General features: G+C 38.5%; 1 protein-coding gene across 3 annotated transcripts in view; it reads right to left on the reverse strand.

Moving 5' to 3' along the window:
* SPATA6L (spermatogenesis associated 6 like) overlaps positions 1-19463 on the reverse strand; it is a 109061-nt gene that overhangs the window by 8665 nt on the left and 80933 nt on the right. For 2 of the 3 annotated variants that reach the window (XM_077475030.1, XM_077475029.1), the window contains exons 7-12: positions 15750-15827; positions 15407-15667; positions 11000-11050; positions 8605-8701; positions 8275-8318; positions 3809-3957 (exon numbers count right to left, since the gene is read on the reverse strand). In XM_077475030.1, coding sequence (XP_077331156.1) covers positions 3809-3957; positions 8275-8318; positions 8605-8701; positions 11000-11050; positions 15407-15667; positions 15750-15827 — 680 coding nt within the window. The remainder of the gene's footprint in view (positions 1-3808; positions 3958-8274; positions 8319-8604; positions 8702-10999; positions 11051-15406; positions 15668-15749; positions 15828-19463) is intronic. The other variant, XM_077475031.1, reaches the window with a different exon arrangement.

The raw sequence follows: 19463 nt of genomic DNA on the forward strand, positions 1-19463 counted from the left end.
TTGATCTAAGCCTGACCACACCGCTATAAGTTAAGCCCCATACACACTATCAGATTTTCTGCTGATTTTTTCCTTTAGATTTACCAAAACCATATAATATGAGGTCAAACCTTAGGAGTTTCAATTTGTATGCAATCAGGCAGGCCCTTGCACTACATGGTTTTGGTAAATCTGAAGACAACAATCAGCAGAAAATATGATAGTGTGTATGGGGATTTAGTGTTCAGAAGGGGAGTAATGTCCAAGATATGGCAACAGTTTAATATTTTGTACAGCAATGGATAATGAGAAATAGTGGTTCCATCAATTGGTTCCCTCTAGGACAGTTGTGTTTGTCATTTACAGTATTTCATTTACAGAATAACGGCATGTAATATGTGAAATGTTATTTATATGGGTCAATAACCTTCACAGCTTTATAGGTTCTGTGTGTTGTGAGCATCCAATAATATATAGATCAAATACAAGCAATACAAGGAGAATTTCAATAGGCTATACAAGGCACAGTAATTTTTTTTCAGCTCTGTTAAAGCCCAGCCCCAGGCAAACCTTTTTTTCTTTAATGTTGGTAAAAGTGAGGAAGGGGCATACCATCTGTTGGGTTTTTATTGTTGTCTGTGTCACCATTGGAAAGCTTTCCCCTCACTGTATGTGTGGTCATAAGAAAAAGAAAGCAAAACCTCCCTTATGGAGACACAAACAGCGATAAAACCAAAAAGTTATATTGTTCCCTACTCTGGCCAAAACGCAGGAAAAAAAGTTGGGCTAAATATTCAACTCAAGAACGTTAAAGCTGACCAAGCGTATCACGCGTGAGAACCCCTTACAAGAGGACAGACCAGTCCTATACTGCACGAACTAGACTGCGGACTGGGATTACTCAGCCCAACAATCAGTTGACCTACCGTGCTGACCCGTCACCTGGTAAATACTCTCTTAATAACCTGATCAGTACGAAGTTAATTTATGACTGTTGACTATTCATGTTCTTGTTCCCACTACAAGTGAAAAACGAAAAAGGAACGACTGGAGTATTACGTATCAGCATTACCTGCAGCAAATGTTTATCCTCTCTGTTTATTTTCATATTTTTTCATTCTTTTACTGTATATCAAGCTGTAATACCCAATCTCCTATAAATAAAGATTGTTTAAAAAAAAAAATATTCAACTCAAACTAGTTTCTATTTCCTGCCATAAAAATGCAATCTGAAAAACATGAAGTTTGGAAATATCTAATGGCTGTATTGACTATTGAGGTTGTTATCAAAACTGTGTTCATAGTTGGTGTTAACCAAATACTTGGTTTTCTCATTATTGCCCAGACATTCACAATTACCTTTGTAAAACGTAAACATTATTTGATGAGCAATGATATATTCTATTATACCAGTAAATAAAAGAACATAGTTGTATTGAGGATAAGTATGAGCTAAGTCTGAGCTTAATCTGAGCACATTACTAGAGAAGAATGAATCAGATTTCCATCCCTGTGATTGTTGTATGAGATAATATATGTCATAAGATGATGAAGTATGATGAAGTAGATCAAAAAATGAAACCTTTTCTAGTTTTGGATAAAGTCTAAAAAGGAAACAACGCGTATCGCTTTTTTGTCATCTGTGTCCCATTGTGGAGATTTTCCTTACCTTGTTTTCCTGTAGACCCGACAAAGAAAAAAAGATATCTCCTCATAGAGAAGGAAATGTCCTCTTAAGACTCGTACACATGGGCAGAATGTTGGGAGATATTTGCCGGTTCAAAAAATAACATCTGACATTCTGCCTGTGTGTATGTCAGTCTATATCAGGTATTTGACCGACTCCTGATCAGAGCTATCAGCCAATGGCAGAGAGCGCTGATCGCAGTGTTCTGGAGGGGGGCCATCCCCCTGCAAGAACACAACAGCTCAACGGGGGGGAGATCACTGGACTAACCTAGCATGGTTAGTACAGTGTCTGCGACCGAAGCTGATCGTTTTTTGTTTTTTCCGTTCAACAAAAAAAAAAACGAATGGTGTGTACCTGGCTTTAACCACTTCCCACCCGGCCAATGCATATATACGGCCGGGTGGGAGTCGTCTACTCCTGATAGGACGTTCAGGAACGTCCTTCAGGAGTAGCGGGATCGTGCGCGCGCGTGCCCGCGCAGCGGCGCGATCCCGATGTGCTCGTGTCACCCGGACACGGCACATCTCAGATCGGCAGGAGGGCTCTGTGATTGGCCCTCCTGATCACATGACGGCCGTGTCCAATCACGGCCGTCATGTGATGTAAACAAACAGCCGGTTGCTAGGCAATCGGCTCTCCTCTCCTCACACGGAAGTCACCGCTGAGGAGAGGAGAGCAGAACGCTGCAGCCGGCTGATGATCAGTGAGTATGGGCTGCTTTTTACAGCTTTTTACTCACTGATCATCAGTGTAGTGTAAACACATAACACACCACACAGTACAAACACAGTCCCCACATATGTCCCCAAAACACACATGTCCCCAAAACATACATGTCCCCAAATAATAAAAACACATGTCCCTAATAATAAAAACATGTCCCCCACATATGTCCCACTAAAATCACATGTCCCAATGATTATCTGCACACATATGTACGTGATCACCTGCACACATATGTACATGATCATTTGCGTACATATGTCCGTGATCACACAAACCAATTATTATACACTTAACGGAATTTTTTTTACCAAAAACATGTATCAGAATACATTTTGGCTTAAATTTATGACAAAATTTGATTTTATTGGATTTCTTTTCAAATAGAAAAAAGAAAATATTGTTTTTTTTGCAAATTTCCGCTTTTTTTGCGCTTATATCGCAAAAAAAAAAACGGAGTCGTGAATAAATAACACCAAAATAAAGCTCTATTTGTGCGAACAAAATGATAACAATTTCATTTGGGTACAGTGTAGCATGACCGCGCAATTGTCACTGAAAGCGCTAGAGCGATGAAAGCTGAAAATTGGGCTGGGAAGGAAGGGGGTGAAAGTGCCCTGTATTGTAGTGGTTAAAGAGTTGTTACTGGAAAAATGTCCCCACTGGAAAATTGCACTTTCTGTTCAATGCATGTTCCAGTGGCAACTTACATTTTTGGATTCATTCTTCAATATCATTCTCAGCGATAATGGTCAACTGAACAAATAGACAGGGTGAGTCTCTTCAGCAGGGATAAAGACGGAGAAAAAAAAACTGGCAGGGGTAAAAATTCAACCCCATTCAATTTTAAAGGTACAAAAGTGATTTAGCTTTAGATACACTTTAAAGAAGGTGGAAGTGAAATACTGTTGAGAACTAAAACTTTTAAACAATAGGTACATTGTTGCACTGGACTCACAAAGAAGAAAGTGGTCAATCCTAAAATGAACCTCATCCATTAGAGATGAACCACATCAGTGAGAGACAGTTCATCTATCACCGGCCATTTTCACAAGTATGAGTTTATATTTAACAGTTGTAGTGGAGACATGATGCTCACACACCAATCCTTATCACTGTACTGGACTTTGACAGGTGAAAATGCACAGGACATTGTTATATGTGAATGACAGCTTCAACTTCATAATAGAGATGAATGGATTTGCTTTCAAGCAGGTGCCAGAAAACAAAAATGTGCTGCCTCTGCCAGGGTGAAATTAATCTTTCCCAAAAATAAATAAAACAGTGAATCGAAGATGAAACATAACACAAGAAACCAATTAGGTTAATAAAAATGGAGAGCTAGGAATTCTGTAGATGAAGTGAATCCACAGAAAAATACAAACAAGTCGACAATATAATCATGCAGTTACAGACCTTTCCCTAAGGCTTCTCTTGAGGACTGGACTTGTCCCCAAATCCTGCAATGAATATGCGCTGGAACTGAGAGAAGAACCCAGAGTGCCATTAGCTACAGATGAGTTAGCTTTTCTTGGGATGTGCAGGTCATCTAAATCCAGATTGTCCTGTGCAACATAATGAGTGGCTTAAATACAGTAACACAAAACACTGCGTCAAAAATGTTATGTTTCATTGTAGCATTTTACACATTACTAAACTCTACTCTACTTAAGCCCTGGTTCACATTGGTGTGATTTGACATGCAATTTGACATGTCAAATCGCATGTCAAATTGGCGGCAAGTGCTGGCAATGGCACTATGTCCAAATCGGTGCGACGCTGCATTTGCGGCACCACACCGATTTCAAAAAGTAGTTTCTGTACTACTTTTTGTGCTTTCAGGGTGCGACTTCCATTGACATCTGTACAGAACCCGCACAGATGTCTGTGAAATCGCAGCCGAAATTGGGACTGACATGCAGGAGTGAAATCGTGCAAGTTCAGCTGAACTCGCAAGGCTGAAACGCTCAGGTGTGAATGCAGCCTAAGGCCTCATGTACACTGGATGTTTTTACAGCTGCTGTTTTTGGCTTCAGACGTTTTTTTTTCTACAGTCAATAAACTCCCCATCATGTTATCCTATGTGTCAATGCACACATAGGCTGTTATCAACTGTTTTTGGCTGGGGTGTTTTTTGGCTGTAAAAACCCCAAAACTAGTGGGTTCTGAGAGGAGTTTTTCAGCCAACAAGGGTTTCTCCACCAAGTACTAAGTCATGTTTTGTCTGGGGATCAAATACTTACTGTATTTTACACACTTGAACTGCAACTTAATTTTTAGCATTTGTTTTATGTGTTTTTTTCTGGATTTTTGGTTGATATTCTGTTTCTATCATTTAATATACACCTACAGTGCCTTGAAATATAATCCATACCCCTTGACATTTTCCATATTTTGTCATGTTACAACCAAAAACATTATGTATTTTATTGGGATTTTTATGTGATAGACCAATACAAAGTGGCACATAATTGTGAAATGGAAGGAAAATTATAAATGGTTCTCAGAATGTTTTACAAATAAATATGTGAAAAGTGTGGCATGCATCTGTATTCAGCCCCCCTGAGGCAATACTTTGTAGAACCACCTTTCGCTGCAATTACAGCAGCAAGTTTTATTTTGGGTATGTCTTTACCAGCTTTGCACATCTAGAGAGTGACATTTTTGCTCATTCTTCTTTGCGAAATAGCTCAAGCTCTGTCGGATTGGATGGAGAGCGTCTGTGAACAGCAATTTTGAAATCTTGCAACTGACCCTTCTAACACCACACTAATATCCACGTACTACAAAACCCTTCTTCACACTACGACAACTAGGATTAGCACCACAGAAAATAAATGGCACTCTGACATACCGGAGCTGACAGAGGATGTTTAGCGGGAAGTGCTTCCCCTCCAGGTATCGTCTGTCATCTCTTCCTGAGATAATTATTCAAACCAAATTATTATACAGGTCCTACTTTACTCCTTGTTTACTCTAAAGATTACATTTTTCCATCTAATGTGGGAGTGCCTGCCTATTGGGAAATTCTGGTTGGGGGTCACGGCCCTTATCAGCTCCCCCACTCAGTTGCATAACATCTGTAACCCCTTGAGATGCTTGCTAGGATATATAGATGATGACGGTATATCCAAGAATGTGCAAACCTTTCTTCAAATGATCCTGTTCTATGCAAAGAGATCACTATGGATTGGAAATCCCAATCCCCCTACTATAGCCTTCTGGCTCACTATAGTCAATCAAGCTATATCTTTATACAAATTGACGTACGAGGCCAAAGGTTGCCCAAAAAAATTCCATAATATTTGGAAGCCCTGGGTTACTTCAGATCACACTATACCACCTGCTCCTTGAGTTCTTGAAAAATATTAGCTGACTCTTTGTCATCATACTGGAACTTAGAAGGTAACAATGAGACTCCTCTATTAATCTGTACGCACTAACTGGATACCATGTAACTGTACTTCATCCATATACAGATACTGGCAGCACTATAAACTCTGACAATATAATAAAATACCAAAGGAATAGTCATGCAGTGCAGTCAAATAAAGTCCATAATATATATTGCAGCTAAAAATCCATGAGGTTGTCCAGAATAGGTTCAATTCCTGCTTGCGAGATGTTAGACTGTCACCAACACCACCACACGTGAAGAAGCAGGGGGTACTCACATCCCCCCTTTAAATTAAACTCTTACCAGATCTGATAGGGTTATAGGCAGTAAAACACACTGTTGTAATATCCTTATATCCAATCTCCCAAGACAAACTGCATCAGAGGGTTGGGTCACACAGTGATAAGCTCGTTTGAGATCATAGAAAAAGAAAAACAAACTCCATAGTGTAATCCTCCTCGTCGTAAACCCACTTTGACGTGTTCGTGAGACGTGTCAGTTCGTGAACGCGTCAGTGTGTGGCTTTACAACAACCATCAGTGACTACAGCACGCTGTTCAGAGACAAAGCTCTTACTACTGCAGGAAAGGCAGCTTACTGTGGTAGGAGACACCGCACCATCCCCTCTCTGGTTTGCTGACGCAACCTTGTCTGATGCTATGCTGTTTTATTATGTTGTTGATGTAAGTGCAAGTCCTAAAAGGGGATGATATTCTGGATATAAATAAATCGTTTTTTTAATAGGATTACACTATGGAGTTTGTTTTCCTTTTTCTATGATCTCTAACGAGCTTATTACTGTGTGACCCAACCCTCTGATGCAGTTTGTCCTGGGAGATTGGATATAAGGATATTAAAACAGTGTGTTTTACTGCCTATAACCCTATCAGATCTTTCCATTTTCTGCTGATGGATTGAACAGTGCTCCGTGAGATGTTCAAAGCTTGGGATATTTTTGTATAACCTAACCCTGCTTTAAACTTCTCCACAACTTTATCCTTGACCTGCCTGGTCTGTTCCTTGGCCTTCATGATGCTGTTTGCTCACTAAGGTTCTCTAACAGGCATCTGAGGGCTTCACAGAACAACTGTATTTATAATGAGATTAAATTACACACAGGTGGGCTCTATTTACTAATTAGGTGACTTCTGAAGGCAATTGGTTACACTAGATTTTAGTTAGCGGTATCAGAGGAAAGAGGGCTGAATACAAATGCATGCCATACTTTTCATATATTTATTTGTAAAAAAAAATTGAAAACCATTTAATCATTTTCCTTCCACTTCACAATTACGTGCCACTTTGTGTTGGTCTATCACATAAAATCCCAATAAAATACATTTACATTTTTGGTTGTAAAATTACAAAATGTGGAAAATTTCAAGGGATATGAATACTTTTTCAAGGCACTGTATGATAAAAATGATAGACCCTTAATTTCTTTGTAAATGGGGAATTTTACAAAATCTGCAGGGGATCAAATAATTATTTCCCCCACTGTATGCTGAAACATACATATTTTATTTGCTATTTTTTCATACATCATACATGTATCACAGTGTCAGCTTTTTTTATATTGCATAACATTATTTTTGAACTGACAGGTCAGCATGATAAACCAATATTACATTGGATAAGAAGAGGAAGATCTGTACAGTGACCCATAGGCTTGAGAAAGAGGTTGATCCCAGAAACAAGCTGCCTTGTTACCACAATTTGAAGTAGGTGGAGTTATTGACAGAGCTCTCACCTAGAATAACAAGGATGAAGACAACTGTCATCCTGACATGTTGGATTCTATTTGCTACCCCTGGTATAACACATAGGAATCCCCACCGCTGACCACAGTGAAAGGGCATATCATGAAGAGGGGATGGCTACAGGATCATAATACAGGCATACCCCACTATTAAGTACGCAATGGGGTTTATTTACTATCACTGGAAAGAGCAAAATCAGGCTCACTTCTGCATAGAAACAAACAAGCTTCTAACCCCAGCTTGTTCAATTAAGCTTTGGTAATATAACCTGGAAGCTCATTGGTTTCTATGCAGAAGTGAGCCTGATTTTGCACTTTCCAACTTTAGTAAATAAACCCCATTGTGTACTTAAAAGTGGGGTATGCCTGTAATACATCAATGAGTGCATATAAAATACTGATTAATAAATTTGGATATCTTAAAGCACAGCAAACTTTTGTTTTCATAGTATAGTGCTGAACCTTTCCTATGTGTTTAGGGGAACTACTTAAATTCTTCTTCAAGCTTTTTGCACTATAAAACCATAGAGTTTATTATACATAGAGAAATGTTTCCTTTATTCTATAAAAACATATCTATACAAACGAAGCCACCTTGTCACATTATTATTTTTCATGTATTTATAGTTATAAAAATTACATGCATGGGAGTCTGAGCAAGGATTATCAGTTAATAGATTTAAGACAGCTCGTAGTTACATTAAATACAATGCTGCAGAAACATACCTTTTCTTCAGATGTTGTGCTCTGCAGGTCATCAAAAGTCAATGCTAGGTAAAATAAAAACAATAAAATTACAATATTGCATTTTGTGCTGGAGCAGCAGAAAAATTTAAAAAAATCCACAAGTGCAACAAAATTAAAATGCATACATCTCTGAATAAAAAATTGTAATTCAGTTACAGAAAAAAAAAAAAAGATTAAAAATGCACTCCAAACTAAAAAAAACAATGTCATCAAAAGGAAATTTTAAGATTGGTTAGCCCATGTTGCTAATAAAATATGCAGCAACTACAAAAATCATCATATAATCACAAAAACTGCAAACGTAATCACCTCTCCTTAAATGGTTTTCACTACTTGAATGACGTTTGGACTTTGGAGATTGCAGCTGAGATGAAGTTTTCTCACCCACTGGCTTGGATGGGTCAACCTGAACAGAAAGATCACTGAAGAATTACTATGAAAATATATTAAAAATACAAAAGTAAGTATCAATCATTAATATTTAATGACAAGAAGAGCACAAATTAAAGTGGGTGATAAAAAAAAATGGCAGATTTGTTGTGTACAAAGGGGTAGTCTCAGTGAGAATTGAAAAATAAGGAATGTATGATTCTCTCTAGGTAGGAAGATATTGTATAAACTCCACATGTGCTTCAGAATGTGTTTATTTAGAGAAGGGAGAAGTAATGTCACAATAACACCTTATCAACCTCCAATAGCAGTTTTCATTTGTGTAGTCATATCCTTTAAAGTGGATGTAAACCCACTCTCATCCTTTCTAAACTACTGCCATAGGGGTTATCTGGAAGGATATACACGCCTCCTGCATGTATACTTATCTGTCAAATTTCTCCCCTCTGTCTACTATGAGACCTGAAAAACTTCAGATTTTGTGGGTGGGTCTGTTTTCCAGGGTTCAGTGGGTGGAGTCGTAATGTCAGTAGGCTCTCCGCCCACCTCTACACTCCCCTTATCAACATGCATTTTCTCCTGTGTATTTCTTACACTGAACTTCTGCTATTATCTGCTATTATCTGTAACATCCAGTGAAAAGACAGGAAAGACAGGAAAGTAACCACATGACTTCAGCATGCCAAATCATGCTGAGGTGAGGAACAGCCAATCCTTGCAGAGCAGCAGAAGAAAGGAGTAGGAGGGAATTAAAAAATAATGCATGTCTCTTAGGCTAGTGCACGAGATATGTAAATCACCTGTCACTCACAGCAAGGGGGAGGATTTGACAAAGTTTTTCTCTGTTTGTCAAGATTTATCTCACTGAACAATAAAAGAAAATTGCTCAGAGATGGAATAACTCTTTGTGGCAAGACTGGGCTCAAATGATAGGATATCGTATACTCTACGTTATGACATAAAAACAAAAAACAAAAAAACAACTTTTTTTGGGTTTACATCCACTTTTAACAACTTTCAGACCGGACCAATTTGCTGGTAAAAGACCAGACCACTTTTTGCGATTCGGCACTGCGTCGCTTTAACTGACAATTGCGCGGTCATGCAACGTGGCTCCCAAACAAAATTGACGTCCTTTTTTTCCCACAAATAGAGCGTTCTTTTGGTGGTATTTGATCACCCCTGCAGTTTTTATTTTTTGCGCTATAAACAAAAATAGAGTGACAATTTGGAAAAAAACGCATTATTTTTTACTTTTTGTTATAATAAATATCCCCCAAAAATATATATATAAAAAAAAAATTTTCCCTCAGTTTAGGCCGATACGTATTCTTCTACATATTTTTGGTAAAAAAAAATCGCAATAATTGATTGGTTTGCGCAAAAGTTATAGCGTTTACAAAATAGGGATAGTTTTATAGCATTTTTACTAATAATTTTTTATTATTTTTTTTTTTACTAGTAATGGCGGCGATCAGCAATTTTTATTGTGACTGCGACATTGTGGGGGGCCCTTCGGACATTTTTGAAACATTTTTGGGACCATTGTCATTTATACAGTAATCACTGCTATACAAATGCAGTGATTCCTGTGTAAATGACACTGGCAGTGAAGGGGTTAACCAGTGGGTGGCAGTGTAGGAGTTAAGTGTTCCTAGGGGTGTGTTACTAACTGTGGGGGGGGTTGGGCTTTCATTTAGTGAACACTGATCTCTGCTCCAATCACATGGAGCAGAGATCAGCGTCACTAGTTGCTAGGCAGAATGAAGAAATGCTGTTTACAACGGCATTTCTTCATTTGGCCGCTCCGTGAGATGATCGCGGGGATGCCCGCGGCGATCGAGTCCGCGGGTCCCGCGACCGGACTCACGGGGGTCCCGACCAGCACGGGAGCACGCCGCCGATGGCAGGGCGGCAAATTTAAAGGGACGTACATGTACGCCCATTTGCCTGCCCGTGCCATTCTGTCGACGTACATCGTCGTGCGCTGGTCGGCAAGTGGTTAAGAAACCAATACTGCTGAGGTACCAAGGGTACTACTACAGACCCATTCTTTTGAAAATACTACCGTGTTTCCCCGAAAATAAGCCCAGGTCTTATATTAATTTTGGCAACAAAACATACAGTAGGGCTTATTTTCGGGGTAGGTCTTATCATGTAATGTGCTGTCTTCTCTCCCCCTCTCTCTCCCTGCTTGACAGGAATCTCCAGTGTGAACCGAGTTAAAATGCATGTAAAATCCTATAATGCACTCTATTAAAGTATTATATAATGTACAATGTGTGTGTTTCTGTAATATAATTGTGCCAAATACCTTGGTTATAGTGCCGCTCTGCGCTTCTGTGACCTGCGGGAGCTCTCTTCCCTGCAATTAAATTACAGAAGCATACACATTGTACATTATATACTACTGTAATAGAGTGGGTAATAGGATGTTACAAGCATTTTAAACTAGGGCTCATTTTCGGGGTAGGGCTTATATTGCAGCCCTCCTGGAAAATAATGCTAGGTCTTATTTTCGGTGAAACACGGTAGTTCCATAGCTGTAATGCTGATCCTATGGCTTTAGTGCTTTTTAACTCACATGATTGGAAAAAGTATGCAGATTAGAAGTTCAGGCTTTATTTTGATTTTCCTGACCTTCGTGCTTGTTCCAGGTCAATGTTTCAAGGAATGTAAGTATTACAGCTTGGAAACTAGCGTTGTCAGAAGTGGGTCACCAATGATATCCTTCATATTTGATTGTTTGTATTCTTCAGTAGGGATGAGCCGAACACCCCCTGGTTCGGTTCGCACCAGTACCTTCGAACGGACTGAAAATTTGTACGAACTTTAGAACAATATTAAAGTCTATGGGACTCGAACGTTCGAAATCAAAAGTGCTAATTTTAAAGGCTAATATGCAAGATATGCAACAGACAACACCAGCAATAAAGGGGTATCTTCAGGTGTATATTGTGCTGGAGGCACACAACACCCACTTTAACTGCTGCAGATGCCTGTATTACAGAAACAGAACAACACCAGCAATAAGGGGTATCTTCAGGTGTATACTGTGCAGGAGGCACACAACCCCCACTGTAACAGCGCTAGGTTCCCAAGCAAAAAGACACTGTCCCTGCCTATCTTGCTCTTTCCCTGCATGACAACACACTACACAAGGCTGCCCGCTGGCAGCCTTATATAGTGTGGGGCGTGTACTTAACCCCCCTGAGCTATAATTGGCCACAGGCATCATGCCTGTGGCCAATTATGGCTCTCCTCGCTGCCGGCGATGTGATTGGCCAAGCATGCGGGGTCACAATGCATGCTTGGCCAATCATGAGCCAGCAATGCATTGCGATGGCGTAGTGCATTGGTGCGAACGGTCCACAAAGTTCTGAATTCGCCGAACAGGCGAACGGCCCGTGTTCGAGTTGAACATGCGTTCGAGTCGAACACCGAGCTCATCCCTATTCTGCAGTGAGTTTCAATATAGTACACTTCTCAGATATTTATTTGTAAAAAAAAAAAAAAATGAAAACTATTTATCATTTTCCTTCCATTTCACAATTATGCCACTTTGTGTTGGTCTATCACATAAAATCCCAATAAAATAAATTTATGTATTTGGTTGTAACATGACAAAATGTGGAAAATTTCAAGGGGTAATAATATTTTTTCAAGGCACTGTATGTACTTTTAAAGTGCAATATTAAAACACAGGATCATCTGCTAAATGAATTACAAAGAGTAAGCATTTGAAGGCAGATGGTAAATAGTTTTATGTTCTTTATAACTCTGGACAGTATCGTGCTTATGATAAGTTTAGTTTATAACACCACTTTCTTCCTAGTACAATAAAAAACATGTTCTTTATTGTTCTGCTATTCTGATAAACAGGCCGCTTTATCATATTTTGCACTAGAAATATCACTTAAAGAATAATTTTTTTCACCTCTGCACTTTCTGCACTCCTCCATCACCATGCCAATAAAAAACAAAACGAATAAACTAAGATTAGATTACTAATCATGTCCTGGACCACAAACACCTTTTATTATCTTTATTAAGTGTAAAATCCACTTCTATGTATCTGGAGGCTCTCAATTGCTCTGTTACAAGGCTTTTTGACCTTCCTGACTTCAGAGACCAGCCTTGCCCCTAAATCTTAGCCCCATTCATATACCATCGAATTTTGCAATGAAAGCACCTCCGCAACTGGTAGTAGCGTTCCTATGTATCTGTAACATTTACAATAAAGTTATTTTTATGTAAGATATTAAAAATATATCATAGCTAAAGACGTTGTTTTGTTTGAACGCTAGGGCATTTGTGAATTCCTCGTTGCATAGAAGTTCTACACCCATGTGCCCCTTTCCTTTACTAGCTATGAGATGATTGGGCAGTTGCCATTTTTTTTTTGTGTTTGGTTCTGCCAAACACATACATCTTCAGTTGTTTTGAACAAGTCTCTACTTGTGTGTTGCTAACCTTTAATAAGTTGGGGCTTTCTTTTATTAAGTCTCCTGTCAAAGTATGTTTTGCTACATAAAATTTGGGTAACATAAAGCAAAGCTATACCTTACAGAAACTCTTTTACATGGCAGTGTGGTTGTTGATGGCATACTTAAAGCGGAGTTCCCACTGTTAAATTTTTATTTTTTTAGGATGCATATTTTTTTTTTTAGAAGGTTTGTTTGATAAATCCATGCTCGATTGCCGATTTTGTAAAGGAATATTAATTATATTCCTGTTTAATAGCAGTTTCCATAGTGCTTGTGGGCATGTGAAGCCCACAAGCATTATCTTCCCGGGATCTGGTGCAGCGCCGTACACTTCAGATGTTGCCATCACAACGGGCGGCGGTGTCAGAAGTGCCCGCCCCCGTTGTGATGGCAACGAAGCCCTTGGCGCTGCCCAGTGACTCCTGGGAAATGATGACAAGTATCTCCCAGGAGCACTGGCAAGCATGGGCGCCGAGGGAAATTAAGTCAGGCGCCAAGGAGAGGAAGGCAGATTACTAGGGACCCCCTAGCAACAGTCATGAAAAAGTGAGTAAAAAAAAAAATTTTTTACAAATGTTATTAATTGTTTTTAATGCAGCTGATTAATGCATAAATAATTTTAGGAGTGAAACTCCACTTTAACCACTTCACGTTAAATCACGTAGCTGTATGTCATTTTGTTTAAGTGGTTGTATTGGAGTGATGCCTGCAGCCAGAGGCATCACCCTGGTACAGTTTTTTTTTTTATAGCTGACGGTCGGCTTTCAAATAATCACATTGATGTGGCTAATGAGCCGCTCGTCCGTTATCGCAAGCATATTCCCATTGCTTTCCGTCGCTCCGCCCAGGTCTCCCATGCCACTGGGAGACCCGAGCAACCAGACGGAACGTCCGCTAAACAAAGCTGGATAGGCTTCTATCTGGTCTCCGATGTAGTAACCCGGAAGCGACATCATAACATCACTTCTGGTTTATTCGGCAGCCAATGGCACAGATTTAAAAAAATTTAGGGTATTCAAAAATGCAGATTTTGGCATTTGAATACTTTAAAGTGCAGAGGAGGGGTTTGCCCCGCGCACCAAAGATGTTGCATATGTAAGTCATGCCCGCAAATGTAAACAGTGTTCAAATCACACATGTGATGTACTGCCACCATTTTAGCAAAAAACCTCCTCTGTAACTCCAAACTAGTAACCGTTAAAAAATTGTAAACGTCGCCTATGGAGATTTTTAAGTCCCAAAGTTTGTCGCCATTCCACGAGTGCGTGCAATTTTAAAACGTAACATGTTAGGTGTCTGTTTACTCGGTGTAACATCATCTTTTACAATATGCAAAAAAATTGGCCTAACTTTACTGTTTTCTTTATTTTTTAATTCAAAAAAGTGTAATTTTTCTCAAAAAATTGTGTTTGAAAGACCGTTGCGCAAATACCGTGTGATATAAAATATTGCAACAACCAGCATGTTATTCTGTAGGATCTTTGCTAAAAAAATTATATATAATGCTTGGGGTTCTAAGTAATTTTCATGAAAAAAATACAGATTTTAGCTACTAAACAACAAGTGTCAGAAATAGGCTTGGTCTTGAAGTGGTTAAAGACCTGGAGCACTCTAGGGTAGACAAAGTATATATATATATATAAAATAGACTGGGTAGTAAACTGGGTAGAATTGTGGAAGTGAGCAGAATGCTAGTGTGGTTTTAAGAGGGATGTTTAAATAAGAATGTATCACTGATGTTGGGCGAGAAGGCCTGGCTCACAGTCACTTCTCTAATTCATCCTAAAGTGTTCCTGTGTTCTATTGGGTTTAAGGTCAGGACTCTGTGCAGGCCAGTCAAGTTCCTCCACCCCAAACTCGCTCATCCATGTCTTGATGGACTTTGCTTTGTGCACTGGTCCAAATCATATGGCGGAGAGGGGATTATGGTGTGGGGTTGTTTTTCAGGGGTTGGGCTTGGCCCCTTAGTTCCAGTGAAGGGAATTCTTAAGGCGCCAGCATACCAAGACATTTTGGACAATTTCATGCTCCCAACTTTGTGGGAACAGTTTGGAGATGACCCCTTCCTATTCCAACATGACTGCGCACCAGTGCACAAAGCAAGGTTAATAAATACATGGATGAGCAAGTTTGGGGTGGAGGAACTTGACAAGGTAAATGTATTCGAGGATTGCTTAAACAACCCTGAAGAACAGAATACCAAAAAAAGGTGCACTTATTTTCTAAATACTTACATGTCGTACAATAAATGGGGGTTTTGTATCTGCGTCTGACTTAAATTCATAACTGTTCAGTTTCAATTGAGCAAGGCGTTGTTGATTGTCCTTATTAAGCTCACACATTCGCCTTTGTGCATAAGGTGAAGGAGATCGAGACTTTGATGATCTAGTAGGACTTCGGTAACTTTGTTCTGGGCCAGAGTAACTTTTTGCTGGCATTCTTGATTTTCTTCTAGGAGAATTTGGCAAAGACCTCTGACACTGTATTTTGCTTGACTGGAACAACAAATAGTCATATACAAATGTCATAGAATCTGCTTGAGTAACTGAGTAACAGATGATTCAATGTGTAACTTACTGAACTTTTTTTCTTGAATTCTTTTGGCTTTTCTTTTATTGTTGTTCTTGTAGAAAACTCAATTTTGGGTGCAATTCCCTTAAAAGAAAATGACTGTCAAAATAAGTGTTTAGATAATATATGTGGACATTACACAACTTTTACAATACCTTTTAACTTGATTTTCACAATACTAACTTTGTGTTATTTTGTTTATTATTTTTATCATTGTGCTTTATTAACTGTATGAGTGTTAACATATTACACAGACAATAAGGTTGATTTACTAAAACTGGAGAGTGCAAAATCTTGCGCACCTCTGCATAGAAACCAATCAGGTTCAGGGTTTTTGTCAAAGCTTAATTGAGCTGAAGTTAGAAGCTGATTAACTACCATACACGGCTGCAATAGATTTTGCACTCTCCATTTTTAGTAAATCAATCCCATTACACTGAAAAATAAAACAATGCCCATTATAAAATTCCAAAAGCTGTACTAAAGCTTTAAGCCTCATGCACACTGGACGTTTTTACAGCTGCTGTTTTTGGCTTCAGAAGTTTTGTTTCTGCAGTCAATAAACTCTCCATCATGTTATCCTATGTGTCCATGCACACACACAGGCTGTTATCAGCAGTTTTTGTCAGGGGCGTTTTCTAGCTGTAAAAAAACCCAGAACCAGTGGGTTTTGAGAGGAGCTTTTCAGCTGTAAAAATGCTCTAACACTGAGCTGAAATAGCTTAAAAATGCCATAAGCTTTTATGGGAGTACATGCATACCCCACTTTTAAGTACACAATTTACTAAAGTTGGAAAGTGCAAAATCAGGCTCACTTCTGCATAGAAACCAATGAGCTTCCAGGTTTTATTACCAAAGCTTAATTGAACAAGCTGGGGTTAGAAGCTTGTTTGTTTCTATGCAGAAGTGAGCCAGATTTTGCACTTTCCAGCGATAATAAATAAACCCCATTGTGTACTTAAAAGTGGGGTATGCCTGTATAGCTTTGCTAAAAAAAAAGCCAAAAAACACTACAGCTAAACAAAAAAAAAAACACTACTACAAAATTCATGATAAACTTACTCTACAGCTACAGCTTTCTACAGCTAACGTTGCCGTTTTTTTTTATAACGTCCAGTGTGCACGAGGCTGTGTTTTGTGATTGACAAAGCATAAAGAGGGAGTAGTGGCACAACATTAGAACTGATGTCTATCATAGACTCTCCAATGCGGTGGGGGGCCAGAACAACTCCTACCCCTTCCATCAAACACATCTTCTATGGGGTGAAAGATAATGTATGTAATATGCTTAGTTTTAAAGGTAATGTATGTAATATGCTTAGTTTTAAATTCAAAAGGTGTGAATAAAAACTAAAATGCACTAAAATGCACTAAAATGCAGAGGTGTGCATATAGCTTAACAGCAGCACTACCAAATATCACTTTTATTAACCATAAGACCTACGGTTACCTGGAATTTTAAATGGCTGCTTAATATCGTATTAAAATCGTATGACGAAATGCATAGGGTGTGGCCTAGGATATACACAGACTCTTCCTTCAAGCGGCAGTACTTACATACACTGCGGTTTTAAATTGTACCTTTGTGAGTAGTTTCTTTACTTTAAACAAATAAATACTGGAAGTTTGTTACAATATTATGCTATGGGCGGTTCTCTTTTCTTAAATTTAATGAGAATAACACATCCCTGAGGTAACAAGCAGACTACTGGGACCGGCAGAGAGCAGGATACCAGGATCAACAAATAGCTACACAGTAGCTAATACTGTGGAGGCGCTTCTACCCCTGCAGGGGCAGGGAAGTTGGTGAGTACAAATTCTGCCTATTACACAAAAATTACACAAAAATCGCACCAGGTTTTTTACCCCCCAAGGATTATTTGCACCAGGCACCTTGCATTTTCGGACTGTTGTTTATATGTTTTAGCACTGCTGACTATGGACACTGATTACAAGATTAGCATTTGTATCACGGAATTCTGTATATTTTGAACTCAATTGTGATAATTGCCTTTTCATATATATTTTTTAGTAGTACTGATTATTTATTATTTAATTATTGTGCACCACGAGGTATATATTTTAGCACGTGGTATAATTTAAATATCATCAATTTTGATTTAGTCATTTTTATATATTGTGTGTTTCTTTTTTTTGTTTTTTTCTTTTTTTTCTTCTCATGCACTTTACTGGAACTTACACAATTTGCACTTTGCACAGATTTTTTAGGAAATACACCTATTCATTTAATTTCATTTCTATTTTATAATATTTCTTGGAATTATAAGATATTTATTATTAGAGTAGAGCGCCCTTACTACCTATATTTATATTTCACTGGTATATTGTTCCAACTTCTGGTTGTGAACCTTGGGTAGTGGCAGCCCCCTTGTTTCTATCGTTCTTTTTTGTGGCCCATCCATAGCGCAAACCCACTATTTGTTATTATCTGCTTAATATAGCACATAATGGATTATGAAATAAAATAGCACAACACACAAAAATGCTGTACTGTATGCAAAAAGGGAAGCACGGATGTTTAGACAGGTCAATGTCATACAAAGGACCAACAGGTCCCAGTCTTATCTGGCATACAGTGATTTAATATCTCATTTTATAACCCACCAAACCATAATACTCTTCTGTGGCATGACTGAGGCTGAGCAAGCTGGCTGTAAATTAAACAGGTTGGAAGCACTGCTCGAAGCAGAAAAATTACAGCAGTAAATAATATGACATATCTGTCCAGCCAAGGGCAGAAGATCTTCTAAGAAGAAGATCTTAGTTAGAAACATAGAAAAGGAAATAGGAAGCCAAGGTAAATGTACAATGTGTTCAGAGATACAGAAAAAAAAGTGCTTTGTGACTGATGTTAACAATTATTTCTAGAGATGCCATTTGTTTACATTAACATAGCATATCCAAATGAAAAGACAACTGTACTGAGAGATGGATAATTATCTTTTAGCTTATAAAAGGCAATCCAAATATAGCTGTCACTTTTTTATTTTCTTGTTTGAAAATTGGAAAACTACTTTAAATCAGTTGCTATGACCAATACAGCCACAGGAGGTTATTTACTAAAGGAAAATCCACTTTGCACTGCAAGTGCACATGATTGGATGATGAAATCAGCAGAGCTTCCACTCATTTCAGATCTACCCCTTAGATTTAGAGCGACTGCACTTTCAAGTGCACTTGCAATGCAAAGTAGATTTGCTTTTCATAAATAACCCCCACAGTCTTTATTCAAGCTTCTATAAGTTAGTCCCAATATGTTTATGCAGTTATTATACCTTTTTATTTATATTTCACATTGCATTATATACTTGCAACTAATGGTTTATATAGTTACTTCTATTTTTAACCAAATGCTTATCAAACTATAGGTTCCATAACCTCTAGTAGTAGTTAGTCACATTCAAATGGAGTTATTCTGCAATTTTTAAGACATTTCATAGCTTATCCAAGCCACTTCTTTAGTTCTAATGAGCTTCAGCAAAATACCCCAGCATCAATATCCACACAGGTAGTACAGATAGTACTTAACCAATCACCAAGAAAAAGGTCCAAGAACATTATGGGAAGTGTGAAAGTTGTGGAACCACCCTGTCCTAGATGCATAGAGTTGCATGCATGCAACTAATCCTTCAATTTACATAGCCAAAGGTGTGAATTAGTGTCAAACCATTGGGGTAGAGATGGCATTATATGTAAAGG

Source organism: Lithobates pipiens, unplaced genomic scaffold (genome assembly GCF_037356315.1).
Source record: "Lithobates pipiens isolate NorthernLeopardFrog02 unplaced genomic scaffold, aLitPip1_a1.2 Scaffold_13, whole genome shotgun sequence".
NCBI classification, from domain to species: domain Eukaryota; kingdom Metazoa; phylum Chordata; class Amphibia; order Anura; family Ranidae; genus Lithobates; species Lithobates pipiens.